The sequence below is a fragment of the Cupressus sempervirens genome, chromosome 7 (genome assembly GCF_028749045.1).
Source record: "Cupressus sempervirens isolate cs-2001-9-10 chromosome 7, ASM2874904v1, whole genome shotgun sequence".
Taxonomy (NCBI): domain Eukaryota; kingdom Viridiplantae; phylum Streptophyta; class Pinopsida; order Cupressales; family Cupressaceae; genus Cupressus; species Cupressus sempervirens.
The window spans coordinates 888,825,248-888,846,898 of record NC_143124.1 but is presented as its reverse complement, the minus strand read 5'-3'; the positions used below and the strand labels follow the sequence as shown (position 1 = coordinate 888,846,898).

At 34.4% G+C, this 21,651-nt stretch overlaps 1 protein-coding gene across 1 annotated transcript; it reads left to right on the top strand.

Annotated features, from left to right (window-relative positions):
• The first annotated feature begins 391 nt into the window (after positions 1-391).
• On the top strand, positions 392-1,715 carry LOC149550347 (abscisic acid receptor PYL4-like). Its single transcript, XM_089793386.1, has one exon. It carries the CDS (start codon positions 653-655, stop codon positions 1,334-1,336), a length of 684 nt encoding a protein of 227 aa, XP_089649512.1. The 5' UTR covers positions 392-652; the 3' UTR covers positions 1,337-1,715.
• The last annotated feature ends 19,936 nt before the right edge of the window (positions 1,716-21,651 follow it).

Below are 21,651 nucleotides of genomic sequence, written 5' to 3'. Positions count from 1 at the left end.
AAAAGTACTATCATGGGACTGCGGACAAAAAAGCATACAAATAATTTTAAAAATAGACGATTCCAACAATTATGGGGGGAAATGATCTCGTCCGTTCACTTTCCCCGTGAGCGAAGCAAGCTGCAAAAATGGCTGCACCGCCGGAAAGAGACAAAAGCAAGACACACCAGAAGCAACCAATTAAATATCTAACAATCAATAAAATATCTAAATAAGGAAGGATGATGCTTTCATTACATGGAACGCATAAAGATGAAAATATCCCAAGCACAAGATACGATGTTGGATGCATGCATGCAGATGGTATAGTCACATGGGCCCTGACGTCATGCCAACGTGACACCTCCCATGGCATGGCATGGCATGTAATGGAATGGGATGGGATCCATGAGAATCAGATGATACAGATGCAGGTTTTTCTACTGCCTTATCATCATCACCAGAGTCCGTTTAGTGGTTTTTCATGTTCACGTGAACCCCAAAGCACAAGCATCATGAATTAGACTACAATTGGGATGCACCCAGAAACACAACAGGAGGAAGAAGAAGAACAACATCATTTATAGAGATCTTGTTCAGGAGGAGGCGGATCAGCAAGTCCAGGTGGTTTGTGGGCGGGATTTGTTGTTTTGATTGAATAATTCGGTTCCACATGTGTCAGCCGCACCAGCTGTGGCGTTTCCCGGACTTTTCCAAAATTAGGGAGCAGGGGGAGTCGAACTCGGGTCGATCGGAGCATTGGAGTCTATTGGGGCGCCTGGCGAAAGAGCTGGAGGTGGGGGAGGATGGGGAGGAGTATATGTTCGTGAGAGAGGTGGTGGAGCGCTACCATTCGCACAGCGTGGCGGAGAACCAGTGCTGTTCAATGGTGGTGCAGAGGATCTCAGCGCCCGTGGCGGATGTTTGGTCCGTTGTTCGGAGGTTTGATAAACCCCAAGCTTACAAGCATTTCATCCGGAGTTGCTCCATTCTGAGAGGAGATGGCACGGTTCAGGGCAGTATGAGGGAAGTTAGGGTTGTTTCCGGCCTTCCGGCTGAGAGGAGCACCGAGCGGCTTGAGATTCTTGACGAGGATCTTCATATTCTCAGTTTTCAGGTCGTCGGAGGCGACCATAGGCTGAAGAATTACAGGTCGGTGACCACTCTTCATGATTGTAAAAGCTCCGGCGGGACTCTTGTCATCGAATCCTATGTTGTGGATATTCCCGAGGGGAATAGTCGAGATGATACTTGCATGTTTGCTGATACGATTGTGAGATGTAATTTGCAGTCTCTTGCTCATATTTCTGAGCACTTGTCCAGGCGTCGCCCCGGGATTCGAGCTCTGGTTGATTGAGAGTAGGGAAGCAGGGGAAGAAGTGTTTATGGGGGGAAAAGTTGGGCAAAAGTTGAGGAGAGAAGCCATGTGATTTTGGGGCCGGCGCCGGAGACGAGGATTTTTTATTATGATCCCTGGGGGTTTTGATCCTCCGCTGAGAGCAGAGAATTTTAATGCGGTTGAGTTTCTTTTTAGCTTCTTTGCTTTTGATGATTTTCTTGTATTGAGGATTAATCTTTATGTTGAATTTTGATTGGAACTGGAGACTTAGGTAGATGGATAGGTAGTTGGGTGGATCTTGGTTGACCTCATTAACAAGACATATGAAGCCTCCCGAAGGCTGCTTATTTGTATATATATTGATGTAAAAATATACTAGGACTTGCATTTGTTGTGAGATGTGTTGGATTTTAATGTCTCTGGAGGCTTTTCGGTTTAGAAAACTTTTTGGAAGCTGTACATAGTTTGTTTCTGTTGCTTGTTGATGTTGTGCAGGGTTGAATTTTACCAGAGGTCAGCTTGGATTATGATTTTTAGGCTCAGTTAAAATGAATTCTCGATTTCTTTTGCCGCTGATCCCAATTTTTACTCTAGGTTTTTGGAGAAGTGGAGTACATTTCAAATTGACGGCACAATAATTTTATGCTGAATTGGTTAGGCGTAGATCACATTTTAAGTGAGGAAATTCAGCAAAAGGTGAATGATTGCTTGTGACGTTGAACTTTATTTAGATTGAAATTGATGGCTGTTTAAAGAAATAGAATCTGTCTTGCTGGTGTAACCTTTCCAATCAAAAATCCAAACCGTTCTCGAAATTTGATTTAGAGAGTTTTAGACATTATCTCGGGAACTTATCTAAATTATAATCTAAGCCAAAAAAATCTGTTGCAAATAGAAGGATTATGTATAGCAAATTAACTATTTCTAGATCTGTTTTCTCGCTTGCCTCCCAAATTTTATGGGCATAGGCTTTATCTTTCCAACCCCAAGTCGTCCTATTAACCCTGTTCAGATTCTTAGATTGATGCTCACGTTAATCTGAAGTAAGCTGTAGTGTACTTTTGCAGTTGCATTCACCTACTTTTTTCATTTGTACAGATCAAAATTGACATCTGTTTCCGTTCCCTTGCTCCCTGCATTGTCGTTCCGGACATTTGTACCTTTTTGTTCATTGTTTGGAAGAACAGAGGATTAAAAATGACAGATAGCTGGATTCAACCTGTGAGCAAAGGAGGCTTTGTGTTTGTATGATTTTAGTTTGTCATGGATCCCATCGTCAGATTCTCGGTATGTTGGTCACGGTCTGTTTTGTGATAAATCCGCAACAGAGACTGAATTTGGTCATTTATTTTGAAATTTTGGAGTTTTAAATTGTAGCACGTTGAATTTTAGCCAGGAGTGGTTAATTATTAGGAGGCTGAGACTCTAGTGTGACAATGGCAACGCCCTAAATTTAGGCTTCTTGATTTTATTACACTTTTAGGGGACTTCCTCCGTACCTCCGCACTGTCGGTTCAATATTAGAAGTTTTTTCGGTTCGTTTGTTGTATAATTGGGATAAAAATGTCATGAAATTAGCAGAGCGCTAAATTTTAGCCTGTGTTGAGGTTGTTAAATGACCGATAATGGCAAAATACCGAGTTCTTTATTTTCTTGGTTGTCGATGATTCTGGCTTCCTAGCATGTAAAGAAAAAACTAGTAAAATATTTGCAGAACGTTAAATTTTCATATGATTAAAAAAGCGTGGGGAAAACACCGATAAACAGATTTTGGCTTCTGATCTACAAATATAGACCGGGACGATTCTCTTTGCATTGCTTGATCTTTGTTTTCTCTACATTAAATGGAATTCCGAGTGCTGATTTAGATTAATTAATCCTTCTACCAGGGGAGAATGGGAGAGCTGCAATCCTACTCCAAATATGTGCGAATGGACTTGAGTTGATACGTTGCAATTTTTGTCTAGTTTGTCTCTGCATTGCTTGTCGAATTTCTATCTGCTATAATAAATCGAAGGATTTTGAATTTTGCTCTTTGAAATTTCGCTTTTTGAATCTTTTTGCTTGAAGCAGAAAGTTTTCAATTTGAGGGTTGGAAACAAACATTGGATAATTGACATGATAAAGAGAACAAAATCTTATCGATTGTGATAAGGAAGGCGATTTAACTTGAATTAGGAATAAAAGAGGCTTAATTTTCTAGATATTTTCGACTGTGCCTAAAATTCTAGTGTGGCGAAGGGGAGTCGGTTGAATTTGCTTTGAGTTCTGCAGATTATTCAACATAACCTGAATTTTGAAAAACATAGTAAAGTTGCAGATCATTGACACTTTAGGCCACCGCCATTGAGGAGAAGTCATGAAGTATGAGAAATTTGGCAGTACACTAACCTCGGAGTTCGGTTTTCGTTTTATGTGACAGATAGCCAGATTTCTTTCCCTGCCGTTCTCATTTTGACATCTGCAGTTGAATTTCCAAATTAATTCTTTACAACTCCGGTAAAAGAAAAAGAGAGAAAAGGATGGCATTGGATTTTTTTGACCTTCTGAGAAATCCCGGCATCAAATTCTTAGTGTGGTGATGACATTATTCTGGATTTGGCCTTAGCTTTAATTGGATTTGGAAAACAGACCGATTTCGCTTCCCGTACCGAAGTTGAAAAAAAAATCTGAAACTTTACATTGATTGTGAAATTACTTTATCCGCTCCTCACCTGCCCCACAAAAAAATGTTCACGTCGGTAAACTTTACCCTAACGCGATTAAATTTCGAAAATGACAAATCATCACACTGATATTTTTTCATAATAGTGTACAGTAACCATCTATGATGTATTTGTATCCTACATCATGTGAAAGATTTCCTCATTTGTTCATAGAAAGGTATTTTAAGGTGCACGCGGATTTCAATTCTGTGTGCAAGGCCGATTCTGTAGAAGAAAAAAAAGCTCCATAACTTTTTGGGAACGAATTCTCGCCGTCGATCACTGTAAATAATCCTGTACAAAATTTCAACTCCAGCAAATGAGACTGATGTTGAATCCTTTGAAGCGCGTATACAGCCTACTGGCGGAAGCTTTTATCAAATGTCATTCTCTGTCAAGTATTCCTATCATTAGATTCCGACTTCATTGTTTTTCGCTTGTTGCAGGTAACTGATTGTTGCTGTTTAGGTCAAATCATCTTTAGTAAAGTATGTTTTTTCTCAACTGAAAAACTTTCTGTCAATATCATTTTGATCAATTTGGAACGACATTATTGGTGCTCCGATCTTCATCTCCACCCTAAATTTGTCCTCCCTTTCCATCTAAAATTGATCTTTCTGACGTAGAGTAAACATTTCTCTGCTCAAATCGTCTAGAGTAAAAATACGTTTTTCTTATTGAATAAAAACATGTTTTCGGTCTCTTTGATTGGTGGAATTGTAGAAATCAGGATTTCTACAAATCATGGTTTTGCAAGTGGAATTGTAGAAATTAGGATTTCTACAAATTATGGTTTTGCAAATCTTAATTTCTATTTTTGGGATTTTATTTGAACTGTTTGTTTCACTCAGAAGATGCGTGTGAAGACACATTTTTCATGCCTAAATTTGGAATTGAAGACAGACTTCAAAAAGTAGTCGAATCTGTTGTTTTTGCAGTCCTCAAAAACAATAACTAGGTTTTGACTTTCAAGTCCTACTTGCTAGTAGGAAGTCGAAAAACCTGGTTTTGTGACAAAATTGGAAGTCGCGAATTTCAATTCCAATTTGCCAATTTTGAAACAAACGCAAAAAATTTCAAATCTCATCTTCCACTAAACAAACGGACTGAAGAGCTTTCTGTCATTTGACACTTTTATGAATGTGAGACGAAATTATTTGTGCTCGAATCTTTATCTCCACTGTAAACTTGTCCTCCCTCTCCATTTGAAATTAATCTTTATGACGCACATTAAAAAATTCTTCGCTCGCATAGTCTCAAGTAAAAATATGTTTTTCTTATCGAGTAAAAACATGCTTTTCTTACCTGAAAAACTTTCTGTCAAATGACATTTTTATGAATTTGAGACGACATTATTTGTGCTTCGATCTTTATCTCCGCCCTAGATTTGTCCTTCCTTTCCATGAGAAATTTCATCTTTATGACGCGGATTCAACATTTCTCTGCTCAAATCGTGGACTAGAAATGCGCTTTTGTCAACTGAAAAGCTTTCTGAAATGTCAATTTTGATAAATTTGGGACAGCATTATTTGTGCCTCAATCTTCCATTTGAAACTTGATCTTTGATGACGCACGGTACATTTTTTTCTGTTCTTCACTGACATTTTAGGTAGCAGGGCTTGTTCTGTAGTGTAACAACTTCTCCATGCGGTGTACTCTGCATCTGCACTTTTATTGTCTGGTGCAGAAAGCTGACAACCCATTTGTGGTTCGATTCATGCACTTTGAATTGATTTTTCTTGAGGGTCACCGAGCTGACAAGATTAGATTCTGGAAATATCTACAGTCTCTTCTGTCTCGATGTGAACTCAACAAGAGGTGACATCGATTCCTGCGCCATTTGCACAAAAGAGAATGGAAAAGCTGCAAAAGTGCTTCCACTGGTACCTCTTTAACATCTTGCCACTATCACAGACGCAAAATATCGCAGAATTTTATCCGAAAGATTGCCGTAGCTTCCGAATACACTATTGGATATGCACCACCCAAAATGCCCTATTTACTTTAAATAAGAATTAATTTATAATTTTGTTTTCATTGTATTTGAATTTTTAATAATCAGAACAAATGCCACCTTGGGGTGCTGCTTAGGTGTTCTCTTTTATATATTTTCCTTTTTATTCTCCCATCCCCCTCTTTTTATTATGTGTGTTTTTCTTCTTACATGTTATTTATTCCTCTTTATTTAGCTAGTCTAAAGTTGGTTTAATGATCTAGAGCTTAATTTTACTAATTGTAATTATCTTGAATGCTTGTAACTATGTTTGTTGCCTCGTATCTATGTCCCTCCCCTTTCTTACACACATATAAATATATGTCTATTGCCTTGCATCTACGTCCCCCTCCCTCTCTTACACATACATTTTTATAACTTGTACATATGTTTGGGAATGAATGTTGAAAAACGATGAAGGGTGCTCCCCTCAATACCACAAACATATAACAAAAACAAATAAATAACAACAATTTGTGAAAACAAAATATGGGCTATTTATTATCGCCACAAATGGAAAATTAGAGAATTTTGAAATACAATATGAAAAGCCATATGGATGTCTTCCTTATAATTATTTGCAATGTAGAGTTGCAAACTATAACCCAGAGCTATCATAGACAATGTACAAACGTTCTTTATATAGGCATTTTTACACACTCTGGGAAGTTTCTAGACATCAAACCCTCACCCTTGAGACCGATTAACCTTTGACACTTATTTTGAAAATTTTGGTCGGCCCAACTTCGAAAGGCCATAACTTTCGAACCGTTGCTCTGATTGGCTATTATAACCCCCTTTTGGAATCCACAACTTTTGATCTATAGTGCTCAAGTTCATTAAGCTTCAGTCGACCTCATTTTGGAGCCCATCCAGGACTTCTAAGTTCTTCAACATTGAGCATGGAGTTTTTATATCAAAATTGCACATCAAAACATCACAATAACTTCACCAATACTCATGATATGTCATTGAGGTTAAGTTGGCAGATTGATATATCCAAGATGAACATCCACCTTTGAAATTAGGACATTCTAAGCTCGTATGACTGACTCACAAAGTAGCAAGCCTCCACGAACAACTACTCTGTATTGAGACCACCCTTATTTAAGAAAACATATATATATATATATATATATATATATATATATATATATATATATGGGTGATGCAAGATTGCTCTTGAATCAGAAAATTATATTAACTTTTGTTTTTCTATTTTTTGAAATTCTTTTCTTTGCTTTGCTTTTAATGATTTCTTTGTTTTCAAGTTTCAACATTACCTATTTCCTGGGTGGGGATAAGGGGTGGAGAGTTCTAATTAATTATTGTTAAGAATGTTTAGAAGAAAAACGTATAGGGAAGAGATATCAAATTAGTGTCAATTTTTTACCATAGCTTAGTTGACAAGTCCCCTACTTATAACTAATATTTCAAGGCTTCACCATTAAATATGATGTTATATCAACATGATTTTTACAAGTTTCTAAAATGGCCAAAAGGAGTTAGACTCATATTTGTGCTTTAAGTGACCTTTTGTTCACAGGTTGATGTGACATTATATGATTTGTTCCTTTCTAGATCTATATAGAATACATTGCATTTAATTATGGGTAGTCGTCATCAATAATAACAAGTTTAAAGTCACAACTATTAGTGCAATATTGTTAAAAATATTGTGCATTAAATTAATAAATGTCATAACATTGATCACAACATGTTCAACTAATGGATTCTCTCCTCTACCTTGTTTCAATACATTGGTTTTATATTTTTATTTTATGTCATTTTATTATAAAAATGTTATTATTATAAATAGGTATAAGACATAATAACCATAGTAAGATTACTAAATCATGCAAAATCTAACTCTAGCTAAGGTAATTTGGCATTAATTTTTTTTGATAGATAATCTACGAAAGCCTAGATTATTTATTATTCATTTTACTATCATTGGCATGTCTTAATCTTGGGTAGATTCAAATCTAAGACCTCCCTGATGAGAAGCTCGCAATTTACCGATGCGTTGTAGGCTCTTACCTAACATAATTTGGCATTATTGTAGATAATATTTATTCACCAATTAAATTCAAATTATTTATAGAATATCAACTAGTGAGGTTATGTTTGTAGTGCACCTTTATTCTCAATCTTGTATGTTTTGTCATTTGTCATTTCTTTGCTAAAAGGTAAGCACTACTAGAGCAAGTAGCTCCCTATAATAACCAAAGAGAAAATTACAACACCTTGTGCATTGCATACATTAGACCATCAATTACATACCATGCCCCATTATGTATTGAAATAACAAAGAGTAGTGCATAATTAACACACATTGACATATTAAGTCTACTAGAGGTCATGTATGCAATCAAATAAACCATAGTCTTTGTCAAAACTCATTAATCTAGGAAAAATAAAACAATCTTTCAGAATTGTGGAAGCCACCATAGTAGAAAGCTTTGCCACCACCCAAATGAATTGATCAAATATTTGGCTAGGGAATGACATTGAGTCATGGAAACTAACCACACCAAAGAGTTTGAGTCCACTAACATCAATGCTTCTTGCTATACCTCACAATCAATAAGTAATTCAGCCATCGCATTGGACTACATATTCAAATTTGATATTACAACATCCTCCATCCTATTTGAGCAACTACATATTTTTTGAAAATATGACTTGAGCTTCTAGTTCAAAATTTGTAATGCATTATTAACACCCATCAGTGTCTTAAGTTTGCTAGAGGTCATAACTATATAGATCTCTCCTACTAGTCCATGTAAACCCTTAGCTTCTTTGTCAAAATTGAGATTTATCCTAATTTGCATAAGGGAGACATCCACTCTTGTTTTAATTTTTTGTGAGCCCTCCTTCCGACGCTTTTAAATCATCCCCACTTATATTAATTTCAGTGTCCCACCACATCAAATGAATGCTATATTTTAGGAAACAATTTGTGTACACCAAGTAATACCCCTCATTCACTATCATTGTGGATTTCATTGTTAAAGTTCTTTCTAACTCTTTTGCGGGCATGTTAGCCCTTAAATGATATTTGAAATATGGTACTTTGATATATAGGGTAATTGATTATACTAGATAGTAATGGTTACTTTCTTTCAATGATAATACTTTCATGTGTATATTTGATGATCATGATTATCTTCATAATGATGATACTTTAGTTACTCTTAGTTAGTAAATGTAATTGCTTCTATAATGACATCAAATGATAATGATGAGTTGTTTATATTAGGATATAATCTACTTATGCTTGTGATTTATTGACTATACTTATCCCATTCTTGCATGTGTATGGTGTGCATGTCTATTTTATATTTATTTTTGATGTGCTTGATGTGGTTGAGGGAGAGAGTCATAGTCACTTGTGAGTCAAGATCTACATGATGTATCACTCTTTGCCATTGCTTGTTTAGCTTAGATATATATGAATGTGTACAAGCTCACCATGGAAGCCTTTATGGCCATAGCCACAACCGAGCAAACTATGTGAACAAGCATGAATCCACACATCCCATGCCATGCTTTCAACCTTCACAAATGCTCCCTTGGCTAACCTGTCAAGCCTTGTCCCGCTCGACTCTTGCCTTCTGTCTTCTCCTTGTCACTCTCTCTCTCTCACTACAACAACTACCCTTGTGGCTGCTTATATAGTAGCAAGTCCCACAAAACCACCAAGTGGTATTACATAAACCATGTGCTAAAACCATGTGCTACCTAACCCGCTGACCCCACATTTAATATTGGGCATTTAATTCTTTTCCCCAATATTAAATAATTACATGAAATATTATTACAATGTTACAATTCAACTCATCAAGAATATTTCATGGGAATCTTTACATGTGGCACGTCCATCTAGGTACAACATTACATAATAAAAAATAATAACAATATTATGCAATGTGTGCAACACCCATTATCTCAACAATCTCCCACTTGTTGTATACATTGCATAGGGTCAATCCGTAGCCACATAAATGAACAAGGGAACAATTCCTCCCAGCACATCCACCATCATGGATAAAAATACACCAAGTGCTCCATCCTGGTACCTGCAACAAAATCAAAGTATCCAGCATCTCGAACATGAATGATCTCACCTCCTATTATGCCACTCCCACTAGACATACATAGAAGCCATCCAAAGAGAAAATCACCCAACCTGTCACATTAGAAGATCATAAAATCTTGTACCAACTGAAATTTCAAGCACAAAAAACCTGATCCAAAGGTAATCACATGTATCCGTAGTTGTCAAAATATCCATAGCTGAAATAGCACCCACAACAAGTGCCAAACCCATCCAACTATCCATACCTCAAAGGTATAACAAGTGAATCTCATATCACTGACATATCCAATCTGCAACCTGCAATCACAAGCCTCAAGAGCAATACCTGCCATATATATACCAAGAAGCTCCCACTGCAAAAGATAATGTCAAATCTATAACCAATCCACTCAACACATCTCAAAGAAGTGAATCCACGTACTATCAAGGACATCCACAATACATAAACTGATATCCTGCAAGAACAACTCTCCAATACTCTCCCAAGTTCACCACAACCAACAGAGGAAAGAGAAAGAAATAACCATGTCATCTCTCACATGACATACATGAGCACAAACCAGTGATCACAATCTCCAACCAATCTCAAATCCAATGTAAGCAAAATTGAACATCCAGGAAGATAACCAAGACCAGAGAAACCATGCAAATCATAACATGTATCATGTCCTTCTACACACACCTCTAGATGTAAACTGTGCAAGTATGATCTCCTCCATAAAATCCCAACAAGAAGCATCAACAACACCCAAACCATACCATATAACTAATCATGGATGTAAGCCTCTCACAAGAAGATCAAACTCAATAAACCATTCCTAAACCAAGGAATAACCATTCCTAATCCAAGGAATATGCCCAATATAAAACCATCTCCCAAACTCAAACAACATAACAACATATGCACATGGAGATAACCAATGCTTAAACCATCTCTCAAATGAACCCTCTAGAACTAACTCATGTACCATAGCTCAAGATCCATATCCATGAAAGACAAGCATAAATATAATGCAACTGAGAGAAACAATGGGCTATACCTCTCAAGTAGCAAACAACCGAGTAGACCAAGAGTGGGGAATGAAAATGCTCATCAAGATACCCAAGTCTCCAACCAAGACTTATCTAAGAACAATCTCCTCTCAAGTCCATATCAGGTGACTGCCCCTCGGACTTCTTGTTGAAACCATCAACCGTCCCAACAAGTACTTCTCTAATCCAAGAGAAATCAGCATCACCACCGTCTCTAAGTATCCATGAGCACCTGTAACCAATCAATCCATGCAAACTCCAAATGCAACATAGCAATATCATGAAGTATCCAGCTTATGATCAGTGTACTCAATACTAAGAAACTAAACCAAGATCAATGTCAAAGTTCCAACCATGGCCTCAGGAACATAAACATGACAACATGATCTTACCATCTCAACTAAAGAGATAACATCCTCCATATGAACACATCATAACATGTCACAACTCTAAACGCGTATCAAGAGTATACCATGACATAATAATGAAACCATCCTCATACCAAGGATAACATGCCAAATTAAAGCATAAACCACACCTTTACCAAGAACCCTATGAGTCCTCAAGATGCAAGCATCTCCACACACCATGAAGAAAACCATCTCCACATACTAGGAAGAACCATCTCCACATACCATGAAGATAACCAAGAACTCCATGAGTCCTCAAGATCTAACCATCTTCACACACCATAAAGATAACAAGTGCACCATGCAAATGTCAAAGATGCTTCTGCAGCAACAGGATCTAGGAAAAACCTCCAACATTTACAAACACTCAATAAATATATCAATGCCAACAACTCCCACTCAACTGTGGTACCAAGTCACCTATGGCATCATGAAATCCATCCTCTCCAAACCAAGAAGATATAAACCAAACCAGGAACTAATCTTGCACTGTCACCCCATCACTGTCACAAGCTCCCACTAAACCGTGTATCCAAGCTATCTATGACATCATGATGAAAAATAACCATCCTCTAACCATGAGAATCAACCAAGGCATCAAGTCATCAAAGAACTCAAAGTGCACATCATGAGCTCCTCAAAAGAAACTAAATAACCATGATCCTCAACCAAGAAGATATACCACCATAACCAAATCAAAAAATCCAAGCTAATAAACATCAAGGATGTACCTATATATCCAATCATGTCATGCCAAAATCCATGACGCCATGATCACATCCATGAACCGAGCATCTGGCTCTCAATATGTCCAACCTATCAGCATAGTCAACCACAATCCTCTGCCATGACTGTACCTGGTAACAACATCTCATCCCTTCTACATGAAGATAAAATCATGTGACTTAGGACATAGACAACCCAAATCCAAGCCACCAATCTGAATATGTATCAATAATGAAAGATCAATGGGCAAAGACAACCCATAACCAAGCCATAAATGCAACCTGTAAGTATAGACCGCTTACAACACTGCACAACTTGTAGACCCAACAAGTCATCATGCATATCCAAACCAAACACTGATAACCATATCATCATGAGACCAATCTGAAATATGAACTGAGTATACAATGACATCAAAACTTAAATCTCCAATGCCATAAACTCAAAATGTTACCATAGTCAAAATATACTTATAAACTGTTTAGATCAATATATCAACAAATAAATCATGCAAAACCTACACCAGATCTGAACCAATTTGTAGAGCTCTCCAAGAGCTTTTCGTTGACTACTTGAAGTCCAAAATCCGACTCCATATGCCCAAGTTATGCCCTAATCCGTGCTCAAAATAAATAACATATAACTTTAGGGCTCTTAAAACCTGACAAAATCTCAAAATCATAGAACCAAACCTACACCATGTTGTAGTGCTCTGAATTAGCTTTCCAACGCTTATAAGAACTCTGAAATCTGATATTCTGAGAGAAAGTTATGGCCATTTTACTAAGACAGTCTTTTTACCATTTTCAGTACGATTTTTCATTTTTAAATTTTTTCAGTGACAAAAATTTCGACGGGATTAAATTTGACGGCCATCATGGGCTGAAACTAAAAAACTCTTTCATTTCCTCTGAACATGGCCAAACTAGGGCATATTATATATCAAAATTTATGGAAATGTTGACCCGGATCCAATGGTGAGGTCTGTTTTTACCCAGGAGGTCATTTCTGCATGCTACCCCCTAAAACCCTCATTTTAAATGAAACATCCGAAAAAATATTTTTGTCCAACAATTTCACATGCCCAAATCTTTTAACATCCCATCATAACAGCAAACCCAAAACCCTCAGATCTGCAATAAATCATTCATATATCTTGCCCTTTCTTTTATCCTCTCATGCATTCCCATGGATTCAATCTAGGGTTACAATAATATAACCATAGCTCTGATACCACTTGTAAGGAAACTTGGCAAGAAAGAATATAACCATTTCCACATAACCCATAATAGATCTGAAATAAACACGGAATTAAAATCCACATGCAAGAGAATAGACAACATACCCACAAAATGTGACACAAGATATACCCTAGGAAACCCTCATTGAGGGAAAAACCCAGCCTCCAAAAGCATCCATCATCATGTATTATTCAGCAAAAAATACCATTGCCATACAACCATGGAAGCCTTTATGGCCATAGCCACAACCGAGCAAACTATGTGAACAAGCATGAATCCACACATCCCATGCCATGCTTTCAACCTTCACAAATGCTCCCTTGGCTAACCTGTCAAGCCTTGTCCCGCTCGACTCTTGCCTTCTGTCTTCTCCTTGTCACTCTCTCTCTCTCACTACAACAACTACCCTTGTGGCTGCTTATATAGTAGCAAGTCTCACAAAACCACCAAGTGGTATTACATAAACCATGTGCTAAAACCATGTGCTACCTAACCCGCTGACCCCACATTTAATATTGGGCATTTAATTCTTTTCCCCAATATTAAATAATTACATGAAATATTATTACAATGTTACAATTCAACTCATCAAGAATATTTCATGGGAATCTTTACATGTTGCACATCCATCTAAGTACAACATTACATAATAAAAAATAATAACAATATTATGCAATGTGTGCAACACCCATTATCTCAACATCAAATTCCTTATATCACTAGGATGAGTGTGCCCTATTGCAATAATTCAATGTTAATAATGAAGAGATAATTTTTAGGTTTGATCCTAGCAAAAGCCTAAATATATGTCTTGAGAAGAAGGACATTTATCTTACTGAATATACTTTTAAACCCTTGAGTTTTTCTTTATACATGTTGTTTGATTTTGACTTTGGCTAGTTTTGCTTGTGTTGCTTTTATGTGGGTTTCACTATGTGATTTGTTTGATAAGTGATTTAATTAAGGTGCTTGGATTTATCATATGACATTGAAATTATTAAATATTAATTTATTTGAAGAAATATTATAGTATGATGATATTTAATTAATTAAGAAAACAATAAATATAATTTAATTAAATAAATATATACTTTAATTTAATTTAAAAGTCTATTTTGACAAATAGAAAACAATAAAAAGAGAATTAAAATATTAAAGAATAAATATTAATTAGTAATAATTAAATTAAGGTTGCATTAAATAATGAGTTTTAATTGTTATTAATTAAAATAATAAATTATGATGCTAAAAGTATCATGCAAAATAAATAAAGTTAAAAAAAGAAAGAAAATAATATTTTAAATTAAAAATGTTTTGAGTGTGCATGTGAATTTTTTTATTAAATTATGTTATGTAATATTTAATTAAAAGTAAGTGACTTTTTATGAAATTAAAAATTAGGAAATCCTAGAACTAGGGTTAGGGTTTTTTATAGAGGATATTTTTTTATCATTTTAGAGAAAGAAAGGTTTTGGAAGAGCAATTGGATCAAGGGTTAGAATTTACAAGTTTACACAGATGTTCATGGTGATTTAATATTAAGTTAAAGAGTAAATTCAAAGCTTATGAATATTTTGGATTAGCATTTTGGGTTTGTGTTATCTTGAAATTTCCGCTGTCAAATTTGAGGTAAGGTTTGAGAACCTTGCAAATCTTTCTTTAAAAAAGCTTGTCTTCTTCATGTCTATCAGGTTGTGTTGTAGTGATTGTTAAAATCTATGAATGAGTTTTATTTGTGAGATTTAAAAGTGAAATCACTTCTGGGTTATATTCATCTTGATAAATTAGGAGAAATTTTTTTTACTATTCTTGTGTAAAAAATTATGATAAAACATAAATCTAGAAACCATTGTTTTTAATATTGACAAAACCATGTTGCATGAAACCTATCAAAACCGTAGGTTGTTCTTGAGAAAAATTACATGCAAAATAAATAGAATATATGAATATTAATCTGATTTAGAGTTTGAAGTTTGATTAAATGTCTTTTATAAATAATTTATAAAATTAAAACAAAGTGAAAGTTGAAGATAAATTAGACATTATTATGCAAATTAGAAGTTAAGCCTAATATTTATATAAAATAAATTTGAGAAAATTATATGTGAAAATATATTTATGTATTTTAAAAATAAAATAGATTATATTTATTGTGAAAAGTATTATGTTTACATAAAATATATGTATAAAGATATACATGTAAAGGAGTGAATATAAATGAATATATTTATGCATGTGAAAATGAATAAATGCATGTTGGAAAACCTTATAGAATAATCAAGCATGTTTAAAACTAAACAAGCTTATAAGAATAATGCATGCAAGTTCATTTTTATTTTTTATATATTAATTTTTGAAATTATAAAAAGAATAAAATTAAATAATTATTAATTTCAGATTTAAAATAATAAAAATAAGTATTTATTTATTTATTCTAGAAAATTAAATAAATAATTGAATTATTATTTTTATATGTGAGTTGTAAAAAATAAATAAATAATAGTAATATTTTTATTTATACAACTAATTTTAGTTAACTGTAGGTATATTATAATATTACAGATGATTATAAATGCATGTGTAATTATAAGTTAGTAAATATTTAATAATGATTAGTTAAATTTTAAGTGAAGTTATAGTGAAGTTGACTAGATAATCATGTATTTATGGTGAGTAGATATAATAGGTGGAATTATATTTAATTTAATTTAATTATAATCTAACTATAATTAGTCGATAGACTTTTAATGTGGGATTGCCCTTGTACTTTTTGCTTGGAAAACTTGTCTCACATCATGAAACTACTTTAAAAGTCATAAAACAACCTTTAGAAAACCGTAAAACAATTTTGTGGTAGTTGAAAAATCTATTCCTGTTAAGAAAATGATGTCCAACATTATATATTTGTAATTTTTTTTCAAAAAACTCTTCTTATCTATTTTTTAACGAGTATAATAATTATTACTAATTATATTTTATTAATCATTTTAAAAATTAAAATAAACAATAGCATTGTAAAAAATAATAGTAGAATGGATAAAATTAATTGTATAAAACTTATTAATTATGTTTTTAGGTAAAAATGACATGTATATTTTTTTTGATGAATTATAATATAACTAGTTTATTTATTCTTTAATTTTATTAATCTTTTAGCAATAAAAGACATAATACATAATTTTTTAATAATCTAAAATAATAATTACAATTTTATTTTATTTTTGGAAAAAACTATCATATACCTCTGCTCTGCGAATATGGCAAAAAAAACAAAATTTTGATCGAACACTAACTACCCCAACTCGAGATTAATTGCATACCAGCAGTAGACAAAATTGCTTCCTCCTTTGACGACCAGTAATAAATTTGAAGTCCTTTCACTGTGAAATAATGATCAAGGCAGCATCCACAATGCAGACAAATGCAAATTTGAAACATTTGTCAAGCAACACCCTAGACGAAATAAGGAAATCCATGAGAAACCAATTCATAAAAAAGAAGATGGATGGCAGACTATGCACAAAAGAAGAAAGTGAACTCAAATCCGACAAGATCAAGATAGAATTGAAGCAAAAACTCAAAAACAAAAGGATCTTTACAACAAAACCAAATATGCCTCAGAACTCGAGTTTAACCCTAGCCCCAAAATGTGTGAAAATTCCTATCAGAAGAAACTAACAGAAAGGCCACGATTCATTTCAGAGGCTAACTCCATCCCTCTAGGGTGGGCTTAGGGAAGAATACCTAATTTCAAATGCACATATGTCCCTACAAAGTAGAACTGTGACTGTAACCCGTAGATTAAAACCCTATACAAGGAAAAAGCAATCTATATCCTGCTGCACTGGAAGAATGATCAAACAACTACTAAGAAAAAAGTGGCAGGAAACCTCAAGAAAAGTTTCTATGGAAAGATCATAAACTGTGAGAAATAATCATCAGTAATTCTCATAGAGAAGGGAAATGGAAGGATTACGAAGATAAGGGCATCTACATGTATTGGAATGGTCTGTCAAGGAAAAGATCTAGGCCGGTATGCATTATCTCAAGGAAATGGGGTGACAAGGTAAGTAGCATTAACTCTTTTGCAAATTTTTTTTGGTTTATTCTATGCTGAAATACAAAGAGTAAAGAGGATATTCTAAAATTAGATTTCTATTTCTACAAAGGTCATCATATCAAGTTCCTAGCTTGGAAACCAAACTTTAACAAAAACCATATTAAAAATATAGAATCTATCAAATGGATGGAGAGCTTTGAAATTCCATCTGAATTAATGGAGGAAACCACCATTAAGAAAATTGGTCACCCATTAGGAACAGTCATAGGTTTTGAAGATAAGTTAAATAAAACAAATAAAATTAGGGTTTTGGTCAAAACTGATCAAAATAATCCAATCAACAGAAAGATCATTATGAATAGATCTATCTATTATTTAACTTTTAAGGAATATTAAGGAGAAATAAAAAAAATAATAGATCCAAACTTATCAAAATCACATATCAAAAATAACATCAAAGACTATATAACCTTAAAAAGGAGTATAGGCAAAAAGTCAACACGAGAGGATGAGGCGATCACAGAATCAAAAGATAACAGTGAAAGTCTGTATTCAAGAAAAGTAGCAAACAAACTTGAAATAAGGACAATAGAAAGCAATGAAGAACCATTGCATAACATAGAGGATATGGACAGATTGACAAGAATATATTGGAAGGACAACATAAGTTATCAACACTCACTAAACAAATTCAAGAAGTGTATAGATTGTCAGCTAGAGAAAGAGGCCATTGAAGAAATGGATTTGAACATTCTCAAATTAAATAAGCTCCTCCATGAAACCTTCCTGATTCAAAATGATCTAATAGATTAGAGTTTACTAGCAGAAGAAATTCATAAGGAGCATAAAGGGGAAAAGGATTAAAGTTAGAGAAATAGGAAAGACATCAGGAAATTGCAACATTTAGAATGAGGATCAAAGGTAGGAAAAAGTAAATGATCTTATCGAACCAACAAAAATAAGGAAAATGGATCAAAGGTCTGAAAAAGGAGATGAAAAAATCATAGAAAGTTCACAAGAAGAAGCTACTCAAAAGGAAAGTCCAGAGCAAGAGGTTATCATCCCACCAACAGATTTAGCTCAGTGGAGCAACATAACTATCAGGAAGAAAGGGAAAAAGAAAAGCTACAAGTTCTAGAAAAAACCTAGTAATGGTAAGGATATGTTTGCATCATATCTAGAGAATATTGAATCAACCCCAAGAGAGCCACTTCACTCCTTAAATATGGAACAAAACTGGTGGAATGAAACAAAGACCAACCCTAACAAAAAAGATAGCACCAAAGAAGCCAAAGACTCAAGACCCAATCAATCCATAAGAGGCAAGGATCATCAAATTAACAAAATATTGATTGTAGAAATTATTTTAGAAGAAATCTAGGAAGGTGAGGGCTCAATAATTGCAAAAAGGTAATAAAAGAACAAAATCTTGAAAAAATAGGTATAGCAGTGAATCAGGAGGGAATGAAGACACCGATATGTGGGAAATCAAAGTAGAAATGTGGTAGGAAATCATTAAAAGAACTCAGAGAGACAGTAGGATAGGTCAAGGAACAAACCAAAATTCTCAATATACTACACAGTGGGAAGGGGAAGCTCCTTCCCATGGAGCAATAAAAATCACAACTTGGAATGCTAAGGGCCTTAACGCCCCTAATAAAAAATGCTTATTAAAGCATAACCTCACCTTATTTGATTTTGATATATCATTATTACATGAAACTAAATTAAATAAAGAAGAGGGAATAAAGTTGAGTCGAAAATTGGGAAAATGGAAATTAGAATTTCAGCAATCACATGGAGCACTAGGAGGACTTGGAATAATTTGGAATCCTTAGCAAATTAATATTGAAGTACTCTCCTTCCAAACCAATTGGATGGGAGTACGAGTAGTCAGCACAAAAATAAATCTACAAATAATTATAATAAATGTTTATGGGCCTATACCATCAGCAAACAAACTAGCAGTCTAGAGTAAAATCAGCACATTTATTAACTCAAAGTCCCAAGAAACAGTCATAATTGGAGGAGATTTTAATGTGGTTCTAAGCAAGGATGAAAAGCAAGGAGGGAGCAATCCAGCATGCAAAGCCATGGAAGATTTTAAAAATTGGATTCTGAAAGACTCTCTCATGGATATCAAGACAAAGAATGCAATTTATACTTGGAACAATCGAAGGAAAGGATTCTGTCATATAGCCGAATGGTTGGATAGATTTCTTCTAAAAGGAGAACTCAGTATGGACAAACTGGTTAATGTGAAAATATTACCAATGGTCGGATTAGATAACTTCCCAATGAAATCGGAAATCAAAGAGCAGATCAAACCTAGCAGGAATCCCTTCAAATGTAAGAAAATGAGGTTTGTGGATAAATCATTCATGGACCAGATCAAAGAATGGTGACAGGAGGAACAATTTAAGGGCTCAAAGATGTTTTGCTTTGTCTCCAAACTGAAAAGTATAAAAGAAAAAATCTTAAAATGGAACAACTTACATTTTAAAAATATTTTCAAAGAAAAACTAGATATTGAAGAAAAAATGAGTAAATTAAATAATGAAATCATCATGAAAGGAATGAATAATGAAACTTTCCAACTAGAAAAACAATACCTCCTAAAACATGAAGAAATATTAGCTAAAGAAGTGATATTCTAGAGACAAAAATCCAGAGAAAAATGGCTCGTAGAAGGTGATTGGAATACCAAATTTTTTCATAATAGCACTATAAATAATAGAAACTATATTAAAATTTCAAAAATTAAGAATCTAGAGGGGGAGCAAATTGTAAACACAGTAGAAATAGCTGATATTTTAGTCAAGTACTTCAGTAGCACGCTTAATAATTATGACTCATCAAATAGAATTTCCTAAGAGGAGATGCTTAATCAGATCCCAAAGTTAATTTTAGAGGAGGATAACAAATTTCTTAATGAACCCTTCACTCTTCTAGAGGTCAAAACAACGCTCTTTAATATCAACCCAAATAAATCACCAGGTCCGAGTGGCTTTCAAGCTTTCTTCTTCCAACAATGCTGGGACATACTAGGAGAAGAATTATAGAAAGCCTTAGAAGCTACTCGAAATGGAGGTTCAATATTAACTAAAATTAATCACACCTTTCTTACTCTTATCCCCCAAAAAAATGAAAGCATAGTGCTTGGGGACTTTAGACCTATCACCTTGTGTAATACTATTTACAAGGTGTTTTCAAAAATCTTAGCTAACCATCTTAAGAGATTTCTTCCAAAACTTATTTCAAAAGAACAAATTGGCTTTGTCCTTGGTAGATCCATTTTAGATGGCATCTCTATTATACAAGAAATTATTCATTCGACAATTAAAAATAGCGAAGCCTGTATGCTACTTAAACTAGATATACAAAAAGCATACAACAAAGTAGATTGGAGATTCCTCTGCAAAATCTTAGAGGCCTTCAGCTTCTCTAAACAATTGATCAACATTATCTTTCAATGTATTTCAACCCCCAAAATTTCCATTCTCACTAATGACACCTTGGAAGGTTTCTTTAATATCACTAAGGGTATCAGACAAGGAGACCCGATCTCGCCATTTCTATTCATCATAATGGAAAAGACATTTGGAAGAGGAATTAAAGTGGCACAAACAAAACACAAAATCAAAGGGGTGAAAGTCACGAATGGAGTAGAAAACACCACCCATCAACAATTTTTTGATGATACAATACTTGCAAGAGTGAGCACCTTACAAGAGGTAGACCAAATGCAACATATCTTAGATACATACACTAAAGCATCAGGGAAAATGAATAATGCTGAGAAATCAAAAATCTTCTTTTTAAATACTGTCAAAGAAATTGAAGACCAAATCTACAATAGACTAGGATTCAAAAAGAAAAAACTTACCATTCAAATACCTAGGTATATATCTCGATAAGAGTAATCATAACAACCCTAGTTGGAGCATATTCTTAGGAAAATCGATAGCCAAATAGAATCATGGAAAGGAAGATGGTTAACAAAGGCTGGGAGAACAATCAAGATCAAAGCAATCTTATTGGCAATTCCAACCTATCAACTTTCT